The sequence below is a fragment of the Haliotis cracherodii genome, unplaced genomic scaffold (genome assembly GCF_022045235.1).
Source record: "Haliotis cracherodii isolate W230 unplaced genomic scaffold, xgHalCrac1.p SCAF_4, whole genome shotgun sequence".
NCBI classification, from domain to species: Eukaryota; Metazoa; Mollusca; class Gastropoda; order Lepetellida; family Haliotidae; genus Haliotis; species Haliotis cracherodii.
Window position 1 is genome coordinate 56,425,853 of NW_027266297.1, and position 22,668 is coordinate 56,448,520.

Here is a 22,668-nt window from a genome sequence, read left to right on the forward strand (position 1 = left end):
CAAAACATTCAACATTCCCCAACCTATGATCCATTTCGTGCATTGTCAGGTGGTGGACGCACACAATATTGAGTTCCCATCATCTTGACCTTTTTCATATTCCTTGTCTTATTTTCATATTGGAAGTGCATGGTGTTTGCCATATTTCGTTTGTTTGTGGTTTTGACTCTTTGACGTCTGTACATAATCGAGTCTCAAGTCTGGACCAGACAATTCAGTGATTGGGATCGTGGGCATCGATCCACGCAATTGGGATACGATAACATGCATCAACCTAGTAAGCGAGCCTGACCACCCGATCCCTTTAGTCATCTCTTACGACAAGCATAGTCGCCTTTTACGGTAAGCATGGGTTGCTGAAGGCGTATTTTACCCCGGATTTCACAGATAGTGTGCCATATACCGTATGTCGTTTCCTTTATTGGAAAGTATGTCAGAGTGGAGATATTAAAACCCAAACGTTACTCCAGGAACCCTGCGTAGTTTTCTATCCATGCATGAATTGCTGCAAACCATCCGTTTTACATTACCTTTATATTTGTTGTAGAGGCACATCTACCCTTGGGAATTCCGTTTAAGAATACTAGTTCCCTCATCTTACGCTTGTTTTAAGAGGCGAGCAAATAACTCTGTTAGTCAGGCTCGGTTTCTTGCATGTCATTGTATCCACACTGCATGAATCGATGCTCAAGATGTCAATCATTGGATTGTCTGGTCAAGCTTCGCTTATTTGCTGTCATTTAGTTGGAATATTGTCAAGTGCGTCTGTAAAAAACAAACAATCAGTCACTTGAGTGGCACGAATGCTTATATTTGTCTGCATTAATATTGCTGAATTGATACAAATGTCTTTCAGCAATGACAGTTGGTAATAGCATGACAATATTAGTGATACATTTTACGCAAATTTATCTTAATATATAAGTAATATTATAATCATATGTGACCCTCTTGGAGAAAAAGGAACTTTATGGGTGTTTGGAAACATTTGTGCTGTGACGTCATAATGAAAGACAGTTGACGTTTGGTTACTTCCACCATAACCGCCATGGGTGCGGGACTGTACAGAAATATCTTCCATATTTTCTCGAGTAACGTAAAAAATCCAATCACTTTAAAACAAATCAGCAAGCATGACTACTTTCAATGTATCAAACATTATATCTAAAACTGAGGCAATTATTACGTTAACATTAATTTGATTAGATCTGAAAGTAAAATCAACCCTACGACAGTTGTTAGTGGAAATAAAACAACTAGACCAACATTTCCAAATTTTCTGTCGCACAGATTGTCACGATCCTATCATGTGACCCACGCCGATTTCGCTGAGGCAATAATTGAATGAATATATAATTCAATCACATTATAGGACATTGCTAATAAAAGCTATTAATTCATTTGAGCTAGCTATAAGATGTAACATGAAATTGTCAATGTAACTTGGCGCGAGAATATTTTCACAAAATTGCAGTGGTTTCCGTTGGCACTTCCGGTACTGGCGGTGAATAATATGTCGAGTCAACTTCGTCAGTTTACGATCAACTGCCACATAATTATCAGTTAAACTTGTTGAAAGTGGGCGAGGGAAATGTTGGAAAATATTCTTGAGGTGCAGCAAAAAAATTTAAATGCTCGGGATTAAATTCGAACCGCTGAAAAATAAGTACCGTTTCCATATTGAATTATTAATTTATAAGAAATGTAGATATGTTATAAAACATTATTCATAATGAATATAATGTAAAAAGTGTTTCATACTTTTTTTCAAATAGTAAAAATTTTATGGAACCAAGTTGTGTGATAATAATCAAACTTCTACCACATTGCTTTGTTTTTTTGTTTTAAAAAGTATATTGTAGATCAGATTATGTAATATAATATATTTTGAAAGTAATTGAAAAATGTTGAAATAATAAGCCGAATAGGCCTCATTTTTACATTCTCCTTTCTGGTAATTCGTTTTATTTATGATGATAACTAGCAAAGAGTGTAAAATGGTAATAATTGTTTAACATTTAATATTTCATTTGAAGTTTTTGAACAAAGAAACAAATTTCAATATCAAATATTCATATAACACTTGAAACTGTTATGTTAATTAGTTCACAAAAGTTCAAGGCATAATATGTCTACTCTGACAAAAGAAGTAGATCTCTTCACGCTCAGCCATTTACAGGAAAATAGTGTGAATACAAGGGAGACAACTCAGATAAAAGGACATCCCCTAATCGTCTTTGGGTGGTAAAGAGCATCAATGAAGTTCTTTTGGGTGGAACCTCCTACCTTTTTACAAATATCATGTCCGTCTAGAGATTCCACTTTGGTGTCCAACCAAATATCATGTCATGGGAATAGCAGCACTCCCAAACATACTTTTTCTAGTAGTGTTGGGTGGTGGATTTTATCACTAACTACAGTGACATGCAGGCGTTACCAGAGGAATTATAGGGTGATAATTTTATCAAGTGTCCACAAAGGTTGGAGTGTACATGTTGTTTATTGAATCTTCACGGGATCAAAGAACTGCAGACCTGTCAACATTAAATTCCATGTGGTTAAATGGTCCACATCACATCACTGTAATTCAAAAATAAAACAAAACAAAACAATTCATTTGTCATAAGAGGGGCTAATCTTTCTGAAGATATGACATCTGAACATTCGAAGCAATGTTCATCAGAGGCATCCAGAACAAGCAAACGAGTGTAGGGTGTACTGTCGCGATCAGTATGAAGAATCAAGACAGTTTATGACATTTCTGTCAGGAGATGAAAAAGATGAAGCAGCCATTAATACTCCAAACACATTCCTGGGAATTATGCACTATTCCTTTGGTTATGCACAGACATGTGGTTATCCATGTGATTCCCAGCAAGTTAAGCCAATGTATTTTAAAGCCGCAAAGGAAATGCTTTCTATCTGGTGTTTGCTCTGAAGCTTGTCCTGAGCAAATCTACTATCACTATTTGGTTACCTTTGCCATGCTTTCAGATTCGACCAAACTGCACTATGATACTTGTGTTGGGCAAAATAAGAATAACTTTTCATTGATGTATTCGATCTGGATGATTCTGACAAGAAGGAATCAAACTATTGACGAAAGTTTTCTGTTTGTGGGTCACACCCTATTTAGTCCCGACTGGTATTTTGGCTTATTCAAGCAGAAGTATCAAAGACCAGGTGTTTCCTCATTGACTAACACAGCAGATGTCTTTAAGACGTCATCCAAGTATCAAAAGGTGCAGCGATGATGAAAGTGTCACAGCCGTACCTTCATTTGTCTGGAAGGAGGCTTTCAAGGGATTGTACCGACCCGTCCAAGGGATAACCAAGTACCAACACTTCAGGATGTCTTCAGATACATCAGTTGTGGTGCTGTACAAAATTCCCCTGCTGTGATGAAACGAGATTTACAATGGTTACAGCCAAGACACATTTATAAACTCAAATGATCATTGGTGCCAACCATTATCCGACCACAAGGACTCTCCCTTGAGCGTAGTTGGTATGTTCATGATCATTTCCGGCAACTCTATCATGAACCATATCAAGATCCAGTTTGTCCAAGCATGTTCAGATGTTCACAAGCAACTACCGTCCAAAGCTTTACTCTCCTGTGACTGGAATATTATTCTGATTTGATACAGTTTGTGCAATCATTGATAAAATAGCCGATATGGGAGATAGGTTTACCATATTATGAATGACTCTTTAAGAACCACTTTAGGAGAATTAACTGTCAAAATTATGTACAGTATTAACACGTGACATGAATGTATGATAAATGGATATGATGGGAATATAAATATTATGGTAAGAATGTAAATACTTTCAAGAGTAATCTTCCTTATAATATTTTTTCTTTACCCGACTTTTGTCAAAATTGCAAATAGAGTAATAGCTTTCACTCTGAGACTGAACTCGATCGAAATGTATTTTATAAATAATAAAATATATTAGTATTAAATATAAATGATAAGAACCTGGCCAATATCACTATTTTCGTATTTGGTGAAACGGTTTTGAGTACTTTGTATTGTAAACTGTTTAAAAAGGTTTTGATTCAATCATACTTACATTTCGTCATGTTTATTTTTATTTAACACATGTCAAAGCTGTGAGCTCTTTTCGTAACAATAAGGGTGTCAGCTTAATGTGATCAGGCAGGTCATGAAGCCTGAAAAAATGGGACTTTACAGAAAATGAGTCCAAATGTTTGAAGTCATGTATCTCTGTAATGAATATGAATTGCATCTTGCAAATTATATTTTTGTATTTCTTAGATATTATTTTTTTTAAAAATAATGAGAGGCCAAAATGTAATTTTTCACTCACCGTGGTCGCTTATTTCATGGTGGGTCACATACACTGAAATCAACTACAAACAGTCAACAGTACTAAAAATGGCGTTCAAACCATCGTAGCATATTTCATTGATACACTTACCAAAGGGAAATATGCTATTTAGAATGTTACTTAAGGTATCCGTCAGTGATACAGAATATTCAATGCATCTCACTGTTTATCACTGTTTATAACTGCGGGCTCTTCTATCAATATGATATGACGTAAATGGAACATATTTCAATTAATTTCTAAATCATATCATTTCATTACTGAATACCTGAACTGACAACCTTCAGAATGCAAACCCGGAACCTTTGGGCCTGACTGTTCTCGCTGTGGATACTGTGGCGTCACGTGTAATGTTGGCGATGGCAGATGCCCGGGAGAATGTCTGGATGGCTTCAGTGGTGACCGATGTGATGTGGATGTCAGAGGTTCCAATCTTTATTTGTCCTTTTCCCCCCAAATGACATCATGTTTAAGAATGAGAAAAATATGCAATTTATTGTCTTATAACCGTGTATTAATCTTTTATGACCTATGCAAGTCTAGCATTTTATATTATATTATTCTGTACCTTATATATCTATTCATAATAAATGTTAAACACCAGACTAATATGAATATGTATCTAATCCAGTGTCTCCTGTTACAAGCGGCGTCATTGGCGGAGCAGTGGTAATGGTTGTTATGCTGTTGCTGATTGGTGGGGTGATGATATGTCTTCTGAAAGCTGGAAGGTGACTCTTCATAAAGTTTTTGTATAATGTTAAATAACATAGTATTGACATTGTCTTCTTTCCTTGTAAAATCCAACGATAAACACAAGCGACTACATGCATCACACTTCTACCATAATTCTCTGATTCAGACTGAAATGGATACCCCCAAATGGAACAGAGTCGAGCAAGACGGATACAGGGTACACCGGAGAGATTTCTGCTCATGCGCACATATCTGGTGTGAATGATTCAGACTATTCTGAATTGAATGACGTCACCAGGGAGAGAGAGGAGAAGTCTCAGTATGATATCATCCAGAACAGAGTATATGAAAACAGTCAAATCTAAGAATAGTCTCGGATCACTTCTATCTGTAATATAGGGTACGTATCATATCACGCATAGTGCAACATCTGTATACGTGACTTCTGGATTGCTAATGTGTATCGAAAAACAGCGATATGTGTGTTTACAATAGAAAACAAAGTACTAAGGTACTTTCTTACTAAGATTGACGTGTTATACAGACACAAAATGAAAATAACTGCTTTTTTTATATGTTATCACAAATAATTACAGATCTTCTATCTATCTTGCTCCACAGATTCAGCTTTACATTGTTGACACATAATGGGTATACAGTTTTAACCAGCTTTTCCATAGTACATCTACAGGAAAACATACATGTATATTATTCTTGTTTAACCTTTGTGGAAAATTTGTGTTTAAACATAGAAGGTATTCTGTTCTAAGATCTTACGTTCAGATGACCCAGTGGGCGTCTTTTTGTGACATTGTATGTATTACATGACAGAAGAATGAGCAACATATGAAAACATCACAACTGATCACTTTGAATACAACATCATTTATGTGATATTTAGCTATTTCTATTTCTATTCATGGACTTTTCTTCTGTTCTGTTAGTGTGAATATGTTTTACCTTCGTTTCACATCTTTCGTTTATTCAATTTTGAAAGTGTATTTGTATGTAAATCAGTTGTATCACCCAAGATGCATTCCAATTCTAATTGCGGTTTGACAATATAATATGGTTGTGGTTACATTCCTTTCAAAACGAATTTATTTAATTTAATGCTTACTTCCTGTAATAACTTTCCTCTCTCCCACACACCCGAATCTCTCGAGTATTTGGCTTGTTTTATTTGTCTAGCAATATTCGAATGGTTATACAATTTTCAATATGTTTCATGTTACTTTTTTATTGTTATGCTGAGGACAAGTATACCTTATTTTGGCTTGCATGATCAAGACTATACTGAACTGACTGATGTTACCAGGGAGAGAAAGAGAAGAAGAAGTCACTATATGTCATCCAGAACAAAGTATATGAAAATGATCAAATCTGAGAAATGGTGATTTTTTTTCAGCAAGAAGTTAAAGTATTGTCTTTATAAAACACTTACTCCAGTAACTCTTATCATATCATACGATTACGAGGGGACAGTGTGAAAAACAAATACTGAGTTTGACGTGTTACACAGCCACAAGATGAAAATCATTTAATTGTTATGTGTTTTCAAAGATCATTACAGACTTTGCACATATCTTTCTCGACAGATTCAATTTTAATTAAGAAGTATGTAAAATATGTAAGCTAGATGTGCGTCTTTTGTTTGACATTGTATGTATTACATGACAGGACAATGGACGACGTAAGAAAGCAGTACAACTGATCATATTGAATACTAAAAAGATTAATGTGATATTTGGATATCTTGATCGACTTTTCTCATGTTCTGTTTGTGTGAAAATGATTACCATCAACTTACTTCATTTCCACTGTTAAAATGTATATATATATATATATATATATAAGTTGTGTCACGCAAGTTGAATTCCAAGTCAAACTGCGGCTTGTGAATAAAATATGATTGAAGTGATATGCCGTTCAAAACGGATTTTCAAAGTTTATTGCATCCTTAATTCATTCGCAATAATGAAATAATACTGACCAATGCAAAGTCGATGAAAGAAATGAAGCTTACTTCCTTTTTTAACTTTCATCTCGAGCACGGGTGTCTCGACAAATTGGCTTGTTTTGTCCAGAACGATTATTATATTTATTCTCAATATGTTTCATGTTATAATTACTTTGTTCTTGTTATGTTGAAGACAAGTGTACCTGATAAACAACTTTGAATAAAATGAAATGGAAAAAGTGAGTTATATTTATAAGCACGCAAACGTATGCTATAATTGAGGATTTTGTTTGTTTTTTAATGCCGCACTCAGAAATATTACAGCTTTACGACAGCGGTCCGTAAATAATTGAGTATGGACCAGACACTCCAATTATTGATATCATGAGCATCGATCCACGCAAGCGGGATAGGAAGACAAGCATCAAACCAAGTCACCGAGCCTGACCACTCGATCCCGTTAGTCACCTCTTACGCAACACAGAGTACATATTCAAGGGCAATTAATAATCTCGATTATACCATTAACATATCGTTGCGATAATAGCAATGCGTCGTTTAGTAAAACAGCTGAAGCAATAATGATGAGTAATGTATGTAAACAACGTGTGATTGTAATCGTGCATTTGGTTTCCATTTATTATTTATATGCATGCTTTTGAGTGTGGAATTTTGAGGACCTTCTGATAACCCGAACTCTAGATACATTTACAAGTGGTTAACAAGTAGAGGCGCGCCAATCAGCAGCAGGAAGTATCAAAGGGAGATGTATTGGGTGTCTGACACTTCAAATAGGCTTCAAGAAACCCACCCAACAAAAAATGCAGTCAGCACCTGATGATATTCAACAACAACATGTAACCACTTTGCAATAATACACTGATGGGCTTCCAAAGGAACGTCCATGTTTACTCACCCATCAACAGTTATTATACATTGATTATACATTGACCAAGACGTCTGAAGCACTGCTATTCGCTTTGCAGTGTTTAGGCCTACCAGAAACCAGAACCGTGGGTTCGAATCCATATTTTTGTGGGTGCTGGTTGGTTTCACCACTGTGGTAAACGTCTTGGACATGCGTCACTTCGTCTTTCCTCTCACATCGAGCCGATATGCAGTGATATAACGGTTTGTGTAAAACCTTTCCAAACGCAGTTAAGGCTATTATTAGACACTCGCAAATATTTTATGGAACAAAAACGATTACTGAAATAACAGTATCTGAAATACTATCCAAGTGAATGACTGACTGACTGACTGACTCACTGACTACATGTAATGAGTTACAAGCTACGAGATCATATCAAGCTATGCCCCAGGATTCCAATCATTCAAGGCTTCCAGTCACCCATACCCCCGGAATCTCGTACTTCATACCCAAGGATCTAACCATTCATACTCCACCATATCCCGTCTTGTTTTGGGACAGCAAAGGCATAATATACACATATCAATTATTCACACCGGGAACAACTATGAATGATAAATATTTATCGAACTTATATTGAACAACAAAAAATCCTGTGACATTGAATAAGATTTAATGCAAAATTATGTTTTTTACCAAATCTGAAACAAGTTCGGTTTGCAACAGATAAAAGACTCCCGTAAGTGTTCATATGGTTAAATTTGCCATACTGACTTCAGAAGATCTGTGATTTCATAAAAAAAACATGAACATGCCAAAATGTCAATTTACAAAACAATAGCTGGTTTGTCCACCTCTGGTTGCGATGCAAGCAACACATCTTCGTCTCATGGAATGGACCAGGCGTCGCACAAAGTCCTGTGGGATATCTGTCCATATCTGCTGGAGCATGTTTCGAAGTTCCTGGAGTGTCTGTGGAACACGTGGTTGACGTCGAAGGCGCCGATGCATCTCATCCAACATGTGCTCGATTGGTGAGAGATCAGGGGAGCGAGCCGGCCAGGGGATGACATTCACGTTGTTTTGTTGAAGAGAATCCTGAACAAGTCGAGCAATATGAGGCCGGGCGTTGTAAGGTAATGCCTGGGCCATGACGACAAAAAAAAAGCAGAACAACAGGGCCGATGATCTCGTCGCGGTAGCGCTGTCCATTTAGATTTTCTTCTACCTACATCAAACGGGTCCTCGGTCTTGCTGTAATCCCACCCCATACCATAACGCTGCCGCCCCCGAAACGATCTTCTTCCATGACACAATGATTGACGTAACGTTCACCTCGACGTCGGTACACTCGAATCCGTCCATCGCTGTGGCTGAGGTGAAAACGAGACTCGTCAGTGAATAGAACTTGTCCCCACTGCATGGCCGTCCCGTGTAATTGTGCTTGACGATGGTTTCCTGTCAAAGTGGGATGTCTGGAGGGTCTTCTGGCGACAATCCCTGCACATCTGAGGCGGCGACGTACGGTTTGTGAAGATATTCGTCGAAAGCCAGGGATGCTTCTTGCAGTCACTGTTGCTGGTTGGAATCGATTTCGTAGGTGTGTTGTTCAAATCCAGTTGTCTTGTCGATTATTGGTTACGCGTGGCCTGCCACTCCGAGGATGGTCTCTGACTGCATTCGTCTGTTGCCAACGTTGCCATAAACACCAAATTGTGTTTCTGAGGACGATAAATTGTCTTGCAACATCACGTTGACTCGATCCTGCTTCAAGCATACCAATGGCTCGCAGACGCTCATTTTTGGACAGGCGTGTCATTTCGTTATGTTGAATAATTGCGTAATTTTGTTGTCAGCACGATGCTGAACACTGCATATATAATCTCGTTAACGCACATGTTTTTGTACCCATTCTTGGGTAGTGAAAGGCATGGAGCTTGCATAAAAGTCAACTTTTGCATGGAATGCATGCTTTTCTGTAGCACAGGAAGTTTTGTTGTTGAGTATATTATTAGTATTGTTCGTGTTTATTAAAGAGAAGCGTCGCAACACATTTCGAAGTGATGTTCTCCTCCATAAGGGCAATACTCCAGTTCTCACCAGTCGCGTTGTAAAGGCCTTATATCTCCGGAGTAAACAGTAAACATCGGAGGCAAAACTTGATTCGTATGTAAACATTGTGTAACATTCGAGGAACTTTGAATATTGAGGTTCCCCTCCGTATCCACAATTCGACGTTTCGTCTGTTGATTGAGATACTGCCTCGAAGGCATTTTAAAAGTGCGCGCTCAGCTCAATTGCATTGGAGATTGTGATTTTCCCTAGAGGCACACACACTATGTCTTCTGTGTGCCCGTGTATCATGGGATGTTCATGCACCATATAAAATGTCATTGGGATTAGATTTTGAGTTCAAACGATACGCCACAGTATTGCATATATACACCCCAACAAACTATAACTACATCAAAATAATTAGTTTCGTGCCCTGTGAGACAAACTTCTGTTTCTCAAGTGCTTCACAACTGGTTTTGGGGGCACGGGTGGCCTAGTCGTCTAAGGCGCCGCGATTCACTGTGCAGAGTTGCGTCCTTCGGGCACGCCAGAAACCTATGGTTGTGGGTTCGAATCCCGGTTCACCCCGATTATGTTTCTAGGTTTGTCAGCACCGTACCCGTGCTCGTGGGTTTCACCGAAGTGGTAAACGTCTGAAACCTGCATCACTTCGAGCTTTCCTCCCACATTAAGCTGACACGCCGTGATATAACTGGGATACTGTTAAAAGCGGCGTTAAACCCAACTCACTCACTCACTCACAACTAGTTTTACTACTCAGCCATAGACTAGACCGACGTCTGAGCACTTACATCAAAGCATCTGAAGGTTGGAAAGGAGTTTGAGATGGGTTTAAATATATGAGGACTATAAAAGCGAAGACACTATATATCTGCCTGTCTGTAGAAGTAGTTTTACGGGTGAGATTGTACCTGTGACATTGCACATGAGTTTATATATTTTAAACATACCATTCCCGGAACCGATTTCAAAACATGTTGACCAGACAGACAGAATGAAAAAGTGAAGAATATATTTGGTTAAAGTACTTGAAGAAAACATAGTTAAATGGGCAACTGGAGTTGTCAGCAGTAGTCGCGGTTGGCGTCTAGTTTCGCCAGCAGCAAAAGCAATCACTGATAGGTAAAAAGCCAAAAGTTTCGATTCCCGATAGAGGTAGCGAACAAACAAAGTACAGCGAAATAACGTGACCAGTAACGGGATACATGATGTGACGTCCTAAGATCATAGATCGCTACATATAAATGAAATTGTTATTGTATGATTTGCATGTGTCAGTGAATCACTATCAAGTAGTGATCATAACGGGTGTGCGTGAAAGGTCGTGAACATTCCAGATCGGTTTTGAAGTTTATAAACTGAAACGACATATCATTGCAATGATATGACGTCATTGTTTTATCAAAATTGTCATCATAATAATGTGTAATGGCTTGTATTTGGACCGTAGTGATTATAATGATTCTCAAATGGTAACAAGGGAAGCGAGCAGCATTTAGTTGTTTTATTTTGTACAGTGCCTGTCAACTGCCCTCCTGGAAGGTATGGACCAGGATGTCCCAGTTCTCCAGTTCCCGCAACTGTAAAACACCATCACCAGTGTGTGATGTCACTGGGTTCTGCAGAGATTGATGCCGGAAACGCTGTCAGAATGCTGACCGCAGGATAAATGAGAATTAGTTTAAGAATGTATTTGTTTCAATAGTTGTTATATAGCGTTTTTCCAAATGGCATAATATATGTAACGTTATATACTAATTGTATCGAGGCAAATTTTTAATATATTAAGTTATAATAGACTGGCAATGAGAACAGCAAGTTAAAAAATATTCTTGTTTTCAATAGATCACATGTTGCTACTTGTGGGCAAGGGCATAAAATATGAAATGTCTTGTACCAATTGAATGTTATATGTTAATTCAGTGGAGATTAATATTACATAGTTCAATTGCATTGTTATTGTCTCTCTTTGTGAATCCTCTTTGCTTGAATATTAATTAAAGCCTGTTGTGTTGTTCTTGTATAACGTTTATATAATCGTATGTATGGTGATTCTCCCACTTTTTTGTGTTTCCACGGTTCTCACTGCAACAACTATTGTGATTCACGTCAATGTGAAACTGCACCATTCTGTGACAGGGGCCTGTCGGGAAGGATGGATCGTAGCAAACTGTACTGAATGTAATTTGAATTATACTCTCATTTGAAATATACTTCTAAAAAAAGAAAAGCACGACACATGCACTCTATGTCAAATGAAAGACAGCAGTACATTTGGAACACATCAACCAAAATGCGTAATCCAAACATAACGATACAGAAAAATAACACCGCATGGGAACCACGAGATCAATGCATGAATGTTCTGCAGATAAACGTTCTCTGTTGACAACTGTCCATCTGCCAAGTCATGCAAAACTAAATGTAACCAAAGCAGAAGAGAACATCATCGAAGCAGGAGAAACCCATTTGGCTATAACGGGAGAATGTGTTGCACAGAGTGACATATGTAGACTTTGAGATTGGCACCCAAAGATAATACAACAATAATTACTACGATGCGTCATAACTGAAACATGTTCAGTTTACATGATCGCATAGATTCCATTGTATCACTTAAAACCTGAACTGCCAACCTTCAGAACGAAAACCCGGATCCTTAAGGTTTGGGCCTGACTGTTCTCGTTGTGGTCACTTTGACGTCACGTGCAATGCTGGTGATAGACACTGTACAGGAGAATGCCTGGAAGGCTTCGCCAGTGACCGATGTGATGTGGATGTCAGAGGTTTTCTCATATACAGTAAGGATTTTAGATACGCATTAACACGTTGACATATATCATGACTGAAGTCAAGCAAAAACAAACGTTTTATATTCCATGATATCAAAGTATATGGCACATACAGACTTTACATCCATTCACAATAAATGTTAAGTACTAGACTGATGTGAAAGTGTATCTAATCCAGTGTCTCCTGTTACAAGTGGCGTCATTGGGCGAGCATTAGTAATGGTCGTAATGCTGTTGCTGATTGGTGGGATGTTATGTCTGCCGCAACCTGGAAGGTGTATTTTGACAACGACTTCTATAATTAATTTTCTTATTAATGTTACAAGAGACTTGTGCGGTCGGGTAGCCTAGTGGTTAAAGCGTTCGCTCGTCACGCCGAAGACCCGGGTTCGATTCCCGACATGGGTACAATGTGTGAAGCCCATTTCTGGTGTCCCCCGCCGTGATATTGCTGGAATATTGCTAAAAGAGGTGGACAACAATACTCACTCACTCACAACAAGAGACTTTTATATTCAAAGGTGCACTACATGAGGAATGTGTTTCCAAAATCGGAAATAGGATATCAGTCAACTGGAGGGTTTACAAATTTCTTTATTAAGATAGTGGGCGGAGTCGCATTTTCTCTTTCGAAATTGCAATAACAGTACCAGTTAGCAGAAAAAATCCTTAAAATCATAACTTATGGCATAAAATACAACAATCATGATTTTCTTTCACTTGTAAATAACCTTCAACAGTGCTTCTGTAGGACCTTCATCACCATACCTGTATTTTCATGTCCTCTTTCAGTGTTGGAAATACAGGTACGTAGTTTCACGTCCATTTTCCTTGATTTTTGCAGCATCGGTATAGAACGTTCATGTACAGATGTTCAGATATGTATATACTCTTTCAGCGCTGACACATAAATCCATGCTTGACCAGGCCCGAGGGGAGGGGTTGGTGGATGTCCCTGGGTATTTATCAGTGATGAGGGGGCGGATCTAGAGGAAGAATAGGATACAGACTCCAGTAGGTGGAATGTAGATGACTGTACAGTGATAACATATTACGGAGGCGCCCTAAAGAGGATACGGATTTGGGTATGTAGCAAAAATGTTAAACAAAATAATCTAAAAATGCTTGCTTGTTGCTACATTCTCAGATTTGTTCTGCGCTTTGTCGTTTATTTCTTTACTTATGCAAGTATTGAGTTGATACTCCAATTAGAGTTTTTTATTGCTTCTACTGTTTATTGTGAGTCAACCGAGGCCAAAACCTGAAATGAAGGTGCAGCACAAGAAACATATTTCATGGTTGTAACTAGAATTATGTGATTTTAAGGGAAAACATTGTTAACTTGGATAGAGCTATTTAAAAGCATAACCACTCATGATCATCTACCAAATGTATTCCTAAAAAGAACTATCTGATCATGAAGACAATTCTAATATCCTATATCTTGATTTATGGTTCTATATTTTCCTGTAGGAACAGCACCATTGTGTCTGGCAACAAGAGCATGAATGTTGACAGCTTTACCAACAGCTACAGCAACAAGTAGCATGGACTCTACAGGTCGGTCCGCGGAGAACATATCCTTCTGTCACTGTTTTGCAAATTTTACCCTCACCTATTTTGTATGGAGTAGCAAGTTTCATATCTTTTGTCCTGACTGCACATGAAGTGAACGTCTGAGGCGGAACGAGATATCTGACTAAAAGTCGTTATGTCACATCCTTCGTTCCCCATTAAATTGGAGCGGCTGGTCAGCTTGTGATTGGCTGATTGAATTTGTATGTGTCGCTATGGTTTACATTTGAGTTCTTCTGACAATATACAAACATTGTCAAAGAATGAAGTCACCTTTTATATAAACATCTGCAATGGTGCTGCGATTTTATCATGTCAAACAACATTGCATCTCTTTCGTCTTCCTGTATCATTTTCATGAACTACATCTCATAACAGCGAGATGGGAACATTTCCCGCATGATTCAGTAAGCTACTTTGTACATTCTAATCCTTAACGCACGAGTGCCTTATCCAATCAATATCGAAATATACTTACACATGCAGATGCTTACAAATGAACCAAATGATGGTCAGTAGTTACATGACGTACTAATCACAAATGACAATGTCAGTATCTTGAACAACATGGACTTAGGTCAGTTTCCGTCAACTTACAATATACACATCAGTAGATTGATCCACACATTAATGTTGCAGATTTTCCCTCCCAACACAGGATGTGGATGGGTGGTAACCCTGACTTTAGTGTCCGTGTGGGTCTGGTACGTGGACATAACATCCTCATGGCGGGTTGCTGTTAATGGTTAAACATAATATGAAAGAAAAACTACGAAACTAGAGTTTTAAATATGCATGTGATCTTACATTCAAACGAGTATGGCACTGTCTCTGTGTGAGAATGTACGTATCCGTTTCTTAAATCTTGCAAGTAGTACCTTTCTGCATGAACATCTGACAAACCAAAAATAGGAATGGATATGTGGGGTCTTGAGTCGTTAAGATTAAGCTTTCAAAAATTATTCGGTTTCATTTCTATACCACCTCTTTAATGAAAGTTTCAACAAAACAAAACTCAAATATTGGTACGATATTCATATTTCATGTTCAGAGTGAGTGAGTGAGTGAGTGAGTGAGTGAGTATGGTTTTACGCCGCTTTTAGCAATATTCCATCAATATCACGGCGGGGGACACCAGAAATGGGCTTCACACATTGTACCCTGATATTCAGAAGCAACACGATGTGTAAAATGTCCACAACAATATAGTAGCACGGCCTCTAATATTGTCCATTCGTAAATGCCCGTTTTGTTTTAGTCTTTGAGATACATAAATCAGATATGCTGGTTCAGATGTTTCACTAGCCAATACCGAGAGTAAAAGTATTTAAAATTTCACTGATCCATTCTGAAGTAAGAAACTACTTATCGTTCATTTTCACATTAGTCCCTGACCTGTGTGAGTGGGTGTCTGCAAGTAGTTGCCCCGCCGGCTGTGTTGGTGAAGTTGCTGTTGAAATTGATGGAGGAGAACAACGTCCACAACATCATTGTCGTAACCCTACTGGAGGTACCATGTCGGATAGTACTAGTTGCCTGTATCTGTGTTTCAAGCATGCTCCAACATGCCGCCAGTACGGCAGGATATGCTGAGCGTTACGTGGACACCTGGTATGATGGTGATCCATAAATACATCCCCATTGTATGGTTTTATACAACGGACTAGATTGTACTTTGTATCAATAGTGTTACTTAAAGACATCAATTATGATCCTATATATAACTGAGACAAAGGGTGTTAAAAAGTAACTAACCACAAGATACAATCGCAATACTTAACACACTTTAATGCCATCCCCTGACGAAACAGTTACGTTGTTCAAAATATTGAAGATTGGATGTCTTTATATAACTTTTTTACACCTGTGTAAGTAAAGTTACAGTGTAGATACACGTATCAAGGGCATAGTGTTAATATTACCATATGTGTGTGTAACTTTGCAAACAAGTGCATTTGTGACATCTCACTGAGTTGATATTTACACTAATTACCAATGTGACAGCATTAGCGAGTGGCCACTTAAACCTCTATGTTCAGGTTGATGTTGGTGGAGGGGAGAATGAGAACGCTTTTGACAGTATTTTCTCCCAATAACAAAGAATGAGAACTGTGTGACAAAATGTGTTTGAGTATCTGATTCCTAAACTCAAACAGCCGCATACTTTGATTTGTGTGTCCATTTTGTCAAATATTACAAAATTCGGATATTTATTTTCAAAGTCTTTCCGTATATATTTTGTTGTTGCTTTGTTCAACTAATAATGGATACTACACCTTCAGATATGTGATTCACAAGCGTGTGCTTTTACATGGCTGGCCCAGTCGACCAGTACGCCGCCTTTGATGCTATGCGTCCCTTCGGGTAATATCTGTGTTCGAATTCATGATTTGCCATGATTATTATCCTTAGTTTGCTTCATTATTGTACATGAGGTAAACGTCATACACTTTCACCAGCTGTCCTCCAACATTATCTAATGCGCTGATATCTAACTGTAATACTATTGTAAAGCTGTGTGTTAACCCAATTTTGTGACACTGTTATTTGTGTCTATTAAGAAGCCTGCATTTCCGTCACAAACAGAAACATCTCCCGATCAGTGAAGATACCTGGTCCGATTACTCTCGAAGACCTGGGGACCTAAATCCTTGGCAACTCATCTCCACCGCTTGTCGTGTAGACCACTCCCTACTGTTGTGTTACACAGCTAAAACCTACACATGACGACTATCTTTTTATCTCAGTATGGACAAACAGACAATCATCCTACGAATAAAGCTGAAAAAGTACAACAGTATTTTCATTCATGGCCATGTTCTGGTGTTCAGAGGTCATGTGTAATTCAATGACAAACATCTGCTACCAAAGCCTCTTTCCTCATAACGTCGGCTGATCATGCGATGGTATATTCGAAGAACTGTTTTAGGATCTTTAGATCATCTCACTCATTCGTCAGTTTTCAGAGAGATTGACAGGAACACTGCTGTATCTCTCTGCATCATGGGAAACATTCTCTGTGGCATCCTTGACGATCATCGTGTGGACGTCGTCGGTCACGTCACAACATTCGTCAAATGTTGTCCTGGCTTTCATATTACACAGGTGTCTATCTACTTCCATCTGTTATCTCATGAATGTTTGGTATTTAACGATGCACTTAGCAATAGTCCAGCTGTATGATGGTGGCATGCAGATATTTGACCAAATCAAACCAGTGACTGATATTGTGATCAACGTCCCCCGCCGTCAATCAGCAATCAGTCATGTCACAAAGCCTGACAATCCGAACCCTGAATATCTCAGTCAGAGCTTGTATCGTGGCGACATCCGCAATCCCTTCTAACGTTGTGAGTCTTTGCTGATGCATTGATGATACTTCCTGTGCAATCACGGAATGTGCGTACATGGCTACCCATTTTGAAAATACATATTGACCACTTATCAGCCTTGTGGGATTGAGTACGTATATGACGCACGTTTCATCTTAACCATGACAGTAATGTGCTTATTCAACAGAGACATATTACTCCCTTATATATGCTTTAATTGGGTCTTAAATCAGATTATCATATTCAAACAGAGGTTGTATAAATACAGCTTAATGCTCACTTTTTATTGGCATCATACGCAGACCATTCGTGGCTGGTCATATGCTTCTTGTCTTCCCCTCTTTGGATTTGCTTGGTTGTCTGGTTTAACGCAACACTCAACAATAGTCCAGTTATATAACGGCAGTCTGAACCAGACAGTCCAGTGTCATGTGCAACGTTGCAAGCCACCAGGGAAAGCAAGCTGACCAACACCGAGCCTGTCCACCAGATCCTGTAAGTGACAATCGCCTCCTACGACCACCATAGTTTGCTGAGAACCTACTCTTACCCGAAAGCACCACGGGGGCTCATGTTGGATTGTTCATTTGACAGATATATCATTTAGACCATAAGCCTTTGACGTTTTGATTTGCTGTGATAATGTCATGAAGTATTTGATGTTGCAGGATGATGTGCGGTTGCTTTATGACTTTGGTCGTCATTGCTGGCTGATGGAGGAAAATGCCAGCAACTACACTGATCTGTGACAGTGTACAGCTTCTGTATACAGTTGGTAGTTATCCTTTAAAAACACTTCACAGGTATTATTTTCAAATGATTCCGGGAGGTCGCTTTTGCAATTGCTTAATGTATTTTGTACTGTTAATTATTGTTTGCTGTTACTGTCTTTGTAATTCGTGTGATTACACTTTTATTTCTAAACACATGTGTGTTTTCATTTTATTTCAGTTTTTTATATATCTTATTTGTGCTATTTTCCTATTATGTATCTTGTAACGGGGATTATGACATAATCAGTATTTAAAAAAAATGTAAACGTGAGATATCTGAATATATTAATCTTAAGGTTTTCTTGAAAGGCGAACATCAGCGCTAAGCACAGCTTGCGTGTTTGGAGAAGAATTTTGTTTTGAAGGGATAGATTGATTCATTGGGTATGTGACTTCAAAACGATAATGTCACTCAATTCATTGGATTTATTATGATATATTGTTTGGCTCAAGATGTGAAGCAAATAGACGACATTTAAGAATACAGTTTGCCAGTTATGCAAGCAGTGATGCGTTTTTTTCATAACTTTATGATACACTTTGAATAGCGCGTATAATCCATCAACGTATAGTGTCCTATACACTGTAAATATTTATTGATGACAGATAAACAATTGCCTGACGCCACATATTGTGTGCCTCACAGATATGACATTGTTCAGGATAGTTTATCTACATGTTACGTTGTTCATATTTTTACACAAGTGTGTTTTTAAAAAAGTTAACAGGAAGTCTTCCGGGTACATATCATTTTCCAACAATGTGTACATTACAGCACCGTGTAGTCAACACCAACTTGATAAGCTACGTTTACACTCTCATGCTCATGAGTGAACGTGTTGTTCAGTTCGACCGTTCACACGTACTTGCATTTACATCACATAGCAGGATGTGAATACACATTGCGATTTAGAAAGTGATCAAATGTAACAACTCGAACGAATTTACACTTCTCAGTGAGGTATACAAAGTAAGTGATCTTGACTACCAGTCGTCGGACTTTAATTTTTTGCGTGGAAGCCTCGGTGGCTGAGTGGGTTAGATCTCTGACTTGGTGTGCTGGCGATTAGATACCCCACTCTCGGAGTGTGGGTTCGAGTCCCGGATAAGATGGAACCCAAAAAGTACTAGAATTTGTACTAAACAAAGAGAGTGTAGTCCTAAGAATTACATTTGTTACATAGTAAGATGGTTTGGGGATTTTTGTCACCATTATGACACTAATTGATTAACATTGACATTATCCTTATACATGTGTTTGCTGAGCCTCAACACATCAAGTTCGATACAATAGCGGGTTAAAATAATGGTAGTTTGCGGGGACTGTCCGACGCAACCAGGGATTCGACATATCCGAGTTAGAGGCAAATTGGTTTGACTGTGCGTTTTATGTTCTTTTTGCTATAAAGGCCCAGATTTAATAAACCACGTATTTATTCATATGTACATATTTTGCCACGATGTATGTAAGCTGACAAGACTACAGTAAATATACAACGTCAACTACAGAGGCTAACCAGTGTCGATTATTCGCCGAAACAGATTCCGATGGGTGCAAAGGGACAAAACAACACCGACAACCATTCAAATGGATCAGTGATGCCAACAGTTTTTTTCAAAAAAGGATAAGCATACAGGTAGCATCCGCCACACACACAATATGGATCAACATAAATTAAGTGTTTGTTTGTTGCCTGCGTGGCACAGCAGTACTCCTGCCATGCGACAGCAACCTGTAAAGAAACCAGACGACAAAAAAATCCAGTGACACAATAGCGTATAAACAGTTGAGTTGAGTCAATAGTTCAAAGGGAACAGGTAATTTATGGGGGAGAACATTTTGTAGCAGGAATATCCCGTTCTACAGTTATTGATATTGCCATATTTCAGCTTCATAAATGTCCATAAACCTTGCACAAATTGTGTCAGAAATATTTACGACAATATTGTTCATGCTGTTGTGTTTTAAAAGTCGGTCAATTTCAAATCAATACGTGATTTTTGTTTTCAACACGAGCATTCAGGATATTTCAAGACGGCCTGAAAGTAAACAGGCCTCGCATCTCTGGTTTGAGGAGGATATCGGACCGAGTGTCGGGAACTATTATTGCGAGACTGGAATCCGCACCTGAAGACCAGTTATCGTCCCTGTTTTGCAACAGATCCATCGACAGCGACGCTTGCGTTGGTGCCATACCTTACAACCTTGGAATTTGAGAAACTGGAGACGAGTGTGGTTAAGCGATGAACCACGATTTCTTTATCACCCGCGAGATGGAAGACAACGTGTTTATCGTCGTCGAAATGAGCGTTTTGCCCCACATTGTGTACAATTTCGGTGGCGGTAGTGTCATGGTGTGGGTGGTAATATCCTACACCAGGAGATCTGACTTGGTTGTGGTTCAGGGAAATGTGACAGCAAATCGTTACATGAATCAAATTGTTCAATCTCACCTTCTTCCAATCATTCACCATCAGAGGGAGCTGTTTCAACTGACGTCAACGTCAAAACACGCCGCAGACACTCCGACAACTGGCCAACGCGTTACAAACAGAATGACGCAGAATTCTGCAGGACAGAGTTCGTATTCTTATCCAGTCAGTGCCGAGAAGATGAAGAGCCGTGATTGCTGCCCGGACGGTCACAGGAGATACTGAGTTCAGCACAACCTTGTCGCCTTATGTGACATGACAATGAGCCGTTTTCAATGCCTTTGTACAACGACAGCATGAGGCTATCGAGCTCCCAAATTTCATGTTTGTATCTGTGGTATTAAATTAAATATTAAATATATCGACTTTATTAGGTACAATAAATTTACTAAAAATCGACCTGTGCGTTTCTTGTTTTGAAGAGTGTATGCTGCCTGTATTCCTAGCGATGATTTACCTGTCTTTTAATGCATTGCAGTGCATGGTTACTTTTACCTAGTAGACACACGCGTATATAAAGGTAACAACTGTTTACCTTGCAACGATACTTGTATCGTCACAAATGGTATAGCTTTAGGCATGTTAAGGGCCAGTATATAGGTTTAATGTCATAGTAAAAGCAAGCTGGTACGCAGTCCGACATCAACGACAGTCCCTTTTGTTCAATGAATAGTTTCGAATAGAAACACATATAAATAGAAACATAATCTAGTTTTCCTTCCTGATCTGTGCAGCAGTGTGCCACAATGGCGATATTCGACAGCGCTGTGCTTTTCATTGCCAGTCTGAGCCTTGTTACAGGTAAGAATTTTCTTAAGTACATGGGTATCAGCACCAGCTGCTTCAGTAACATTGATCTGTTAGTATTTCTATTGTGTATTAGGACTTGACGTTTCTTACAAGTGTACCGACACAAAACGAGTCGTGTGTGTATCCACTCGTCGATAGTGGGATGCTCGTAGTGTCTCACCGCCCAATATTACTTCCCGTTTAACCTACTCACCAGGCAGAGTTGCATCAACATATTTATAATGTCACCTCACTGATTAGGTCCAAGGAGTTTTAGTTTAGTTTTTGTATAGATGGCATTGGTTCAAGAACCACAGTGTGAAGACATTGCCCCGGTCGGATTGTACAGGAGAATGAACCACTCGTGGCAACGACCCTCATATCCTATTCTCCCTGCAGTGTTTTATTGTACGATTAATAACTCTTAATCGTTTATTGCTCAAATATAATAGATTTAAGAAGTGTGTTCGAAAGTTTTCAGAGTTATTCAAACTATTTCTGAACAATTATATTCATATATAGAAAAATCCGATTCGATGCTTGATCGCCTTTAGCTTGTAAGCAGGATGGTTTAATAGCGACAAAGGCATAATACACGCCCTAAATATAGTATTATCCAATTCAAAACCACTTCTGTAACACTTTTGTTTGTTTCTTGATAAAAAAAGAAAAAAACAAACGCCTGTAATAGTCCTTTTACAATCGTAACTATAGTGAGTAACACAACACAACACTAAATCAAAACCCAACGCATTGGCTTGTGTCTGTTTATTCTATTCGGTGTTTGTCAGGTTTACCTTACGGTCATGTCTGGCTATACAATCTCTGACTGCTGATAATGTGTACATTGTATAATGTGAACACATGTATTATCCATGAATTCTACTAGTTGTGTCGGGTTCATGAGGTTTTATTAACTGATTTTTCAGCTACGGCAATATTTGCAAAGGCGAGATTATGGCAATTTCTGCAGATATGAATTATGTACATTCCTCTCTGAATTTGGGTGAAT

General features: G+C 38.5%; 1 protein-coding gene and 1 pseudogene across 2 annotated transcripts in view; both read left to right on the top strand.

Annotated features, from left to right (window-relative positions):
- The window catches only part of LOC139478686 (multiple epidermal growth factor-like domains protein 10), a 33,276-nt gene extending 26,437 nt beyond the window's left edge, over nt 1-6,839 (top strand). For both annotated transcript variants that reach the window (XM_071261264.1, XM_071261265.1), the window contains exons 11-13: nt 4,647-4,784; nt 4,991-5,090; nt 5,222-6,839. In XM_071261264.1, the coding sequence (XP_071117365.1) occupies nt 4,647-4,784; nt 4,991-5,090; nt 5,222-5,420 (437 nt within the window). In that variant the 3' untranslated portion in view covers nt 5,421-6,839. The remainder of the gene's footprint in view (nt 1-4,646; nt 4,785-4,990; nt 5,091-5,221) is intronic.
- A 3,434-nt stretch (nt 6,840-10,273) lies between these two features.
- Nucleotides 10,274-14,300, top strand: LOC139479507 (multiple epidermal growth factor-like domains protein 11; annotated as a pseudogene).
- The last annotated feature ends 8,368 nt before the right edge of the window (nt 14,301-22,668 follow it).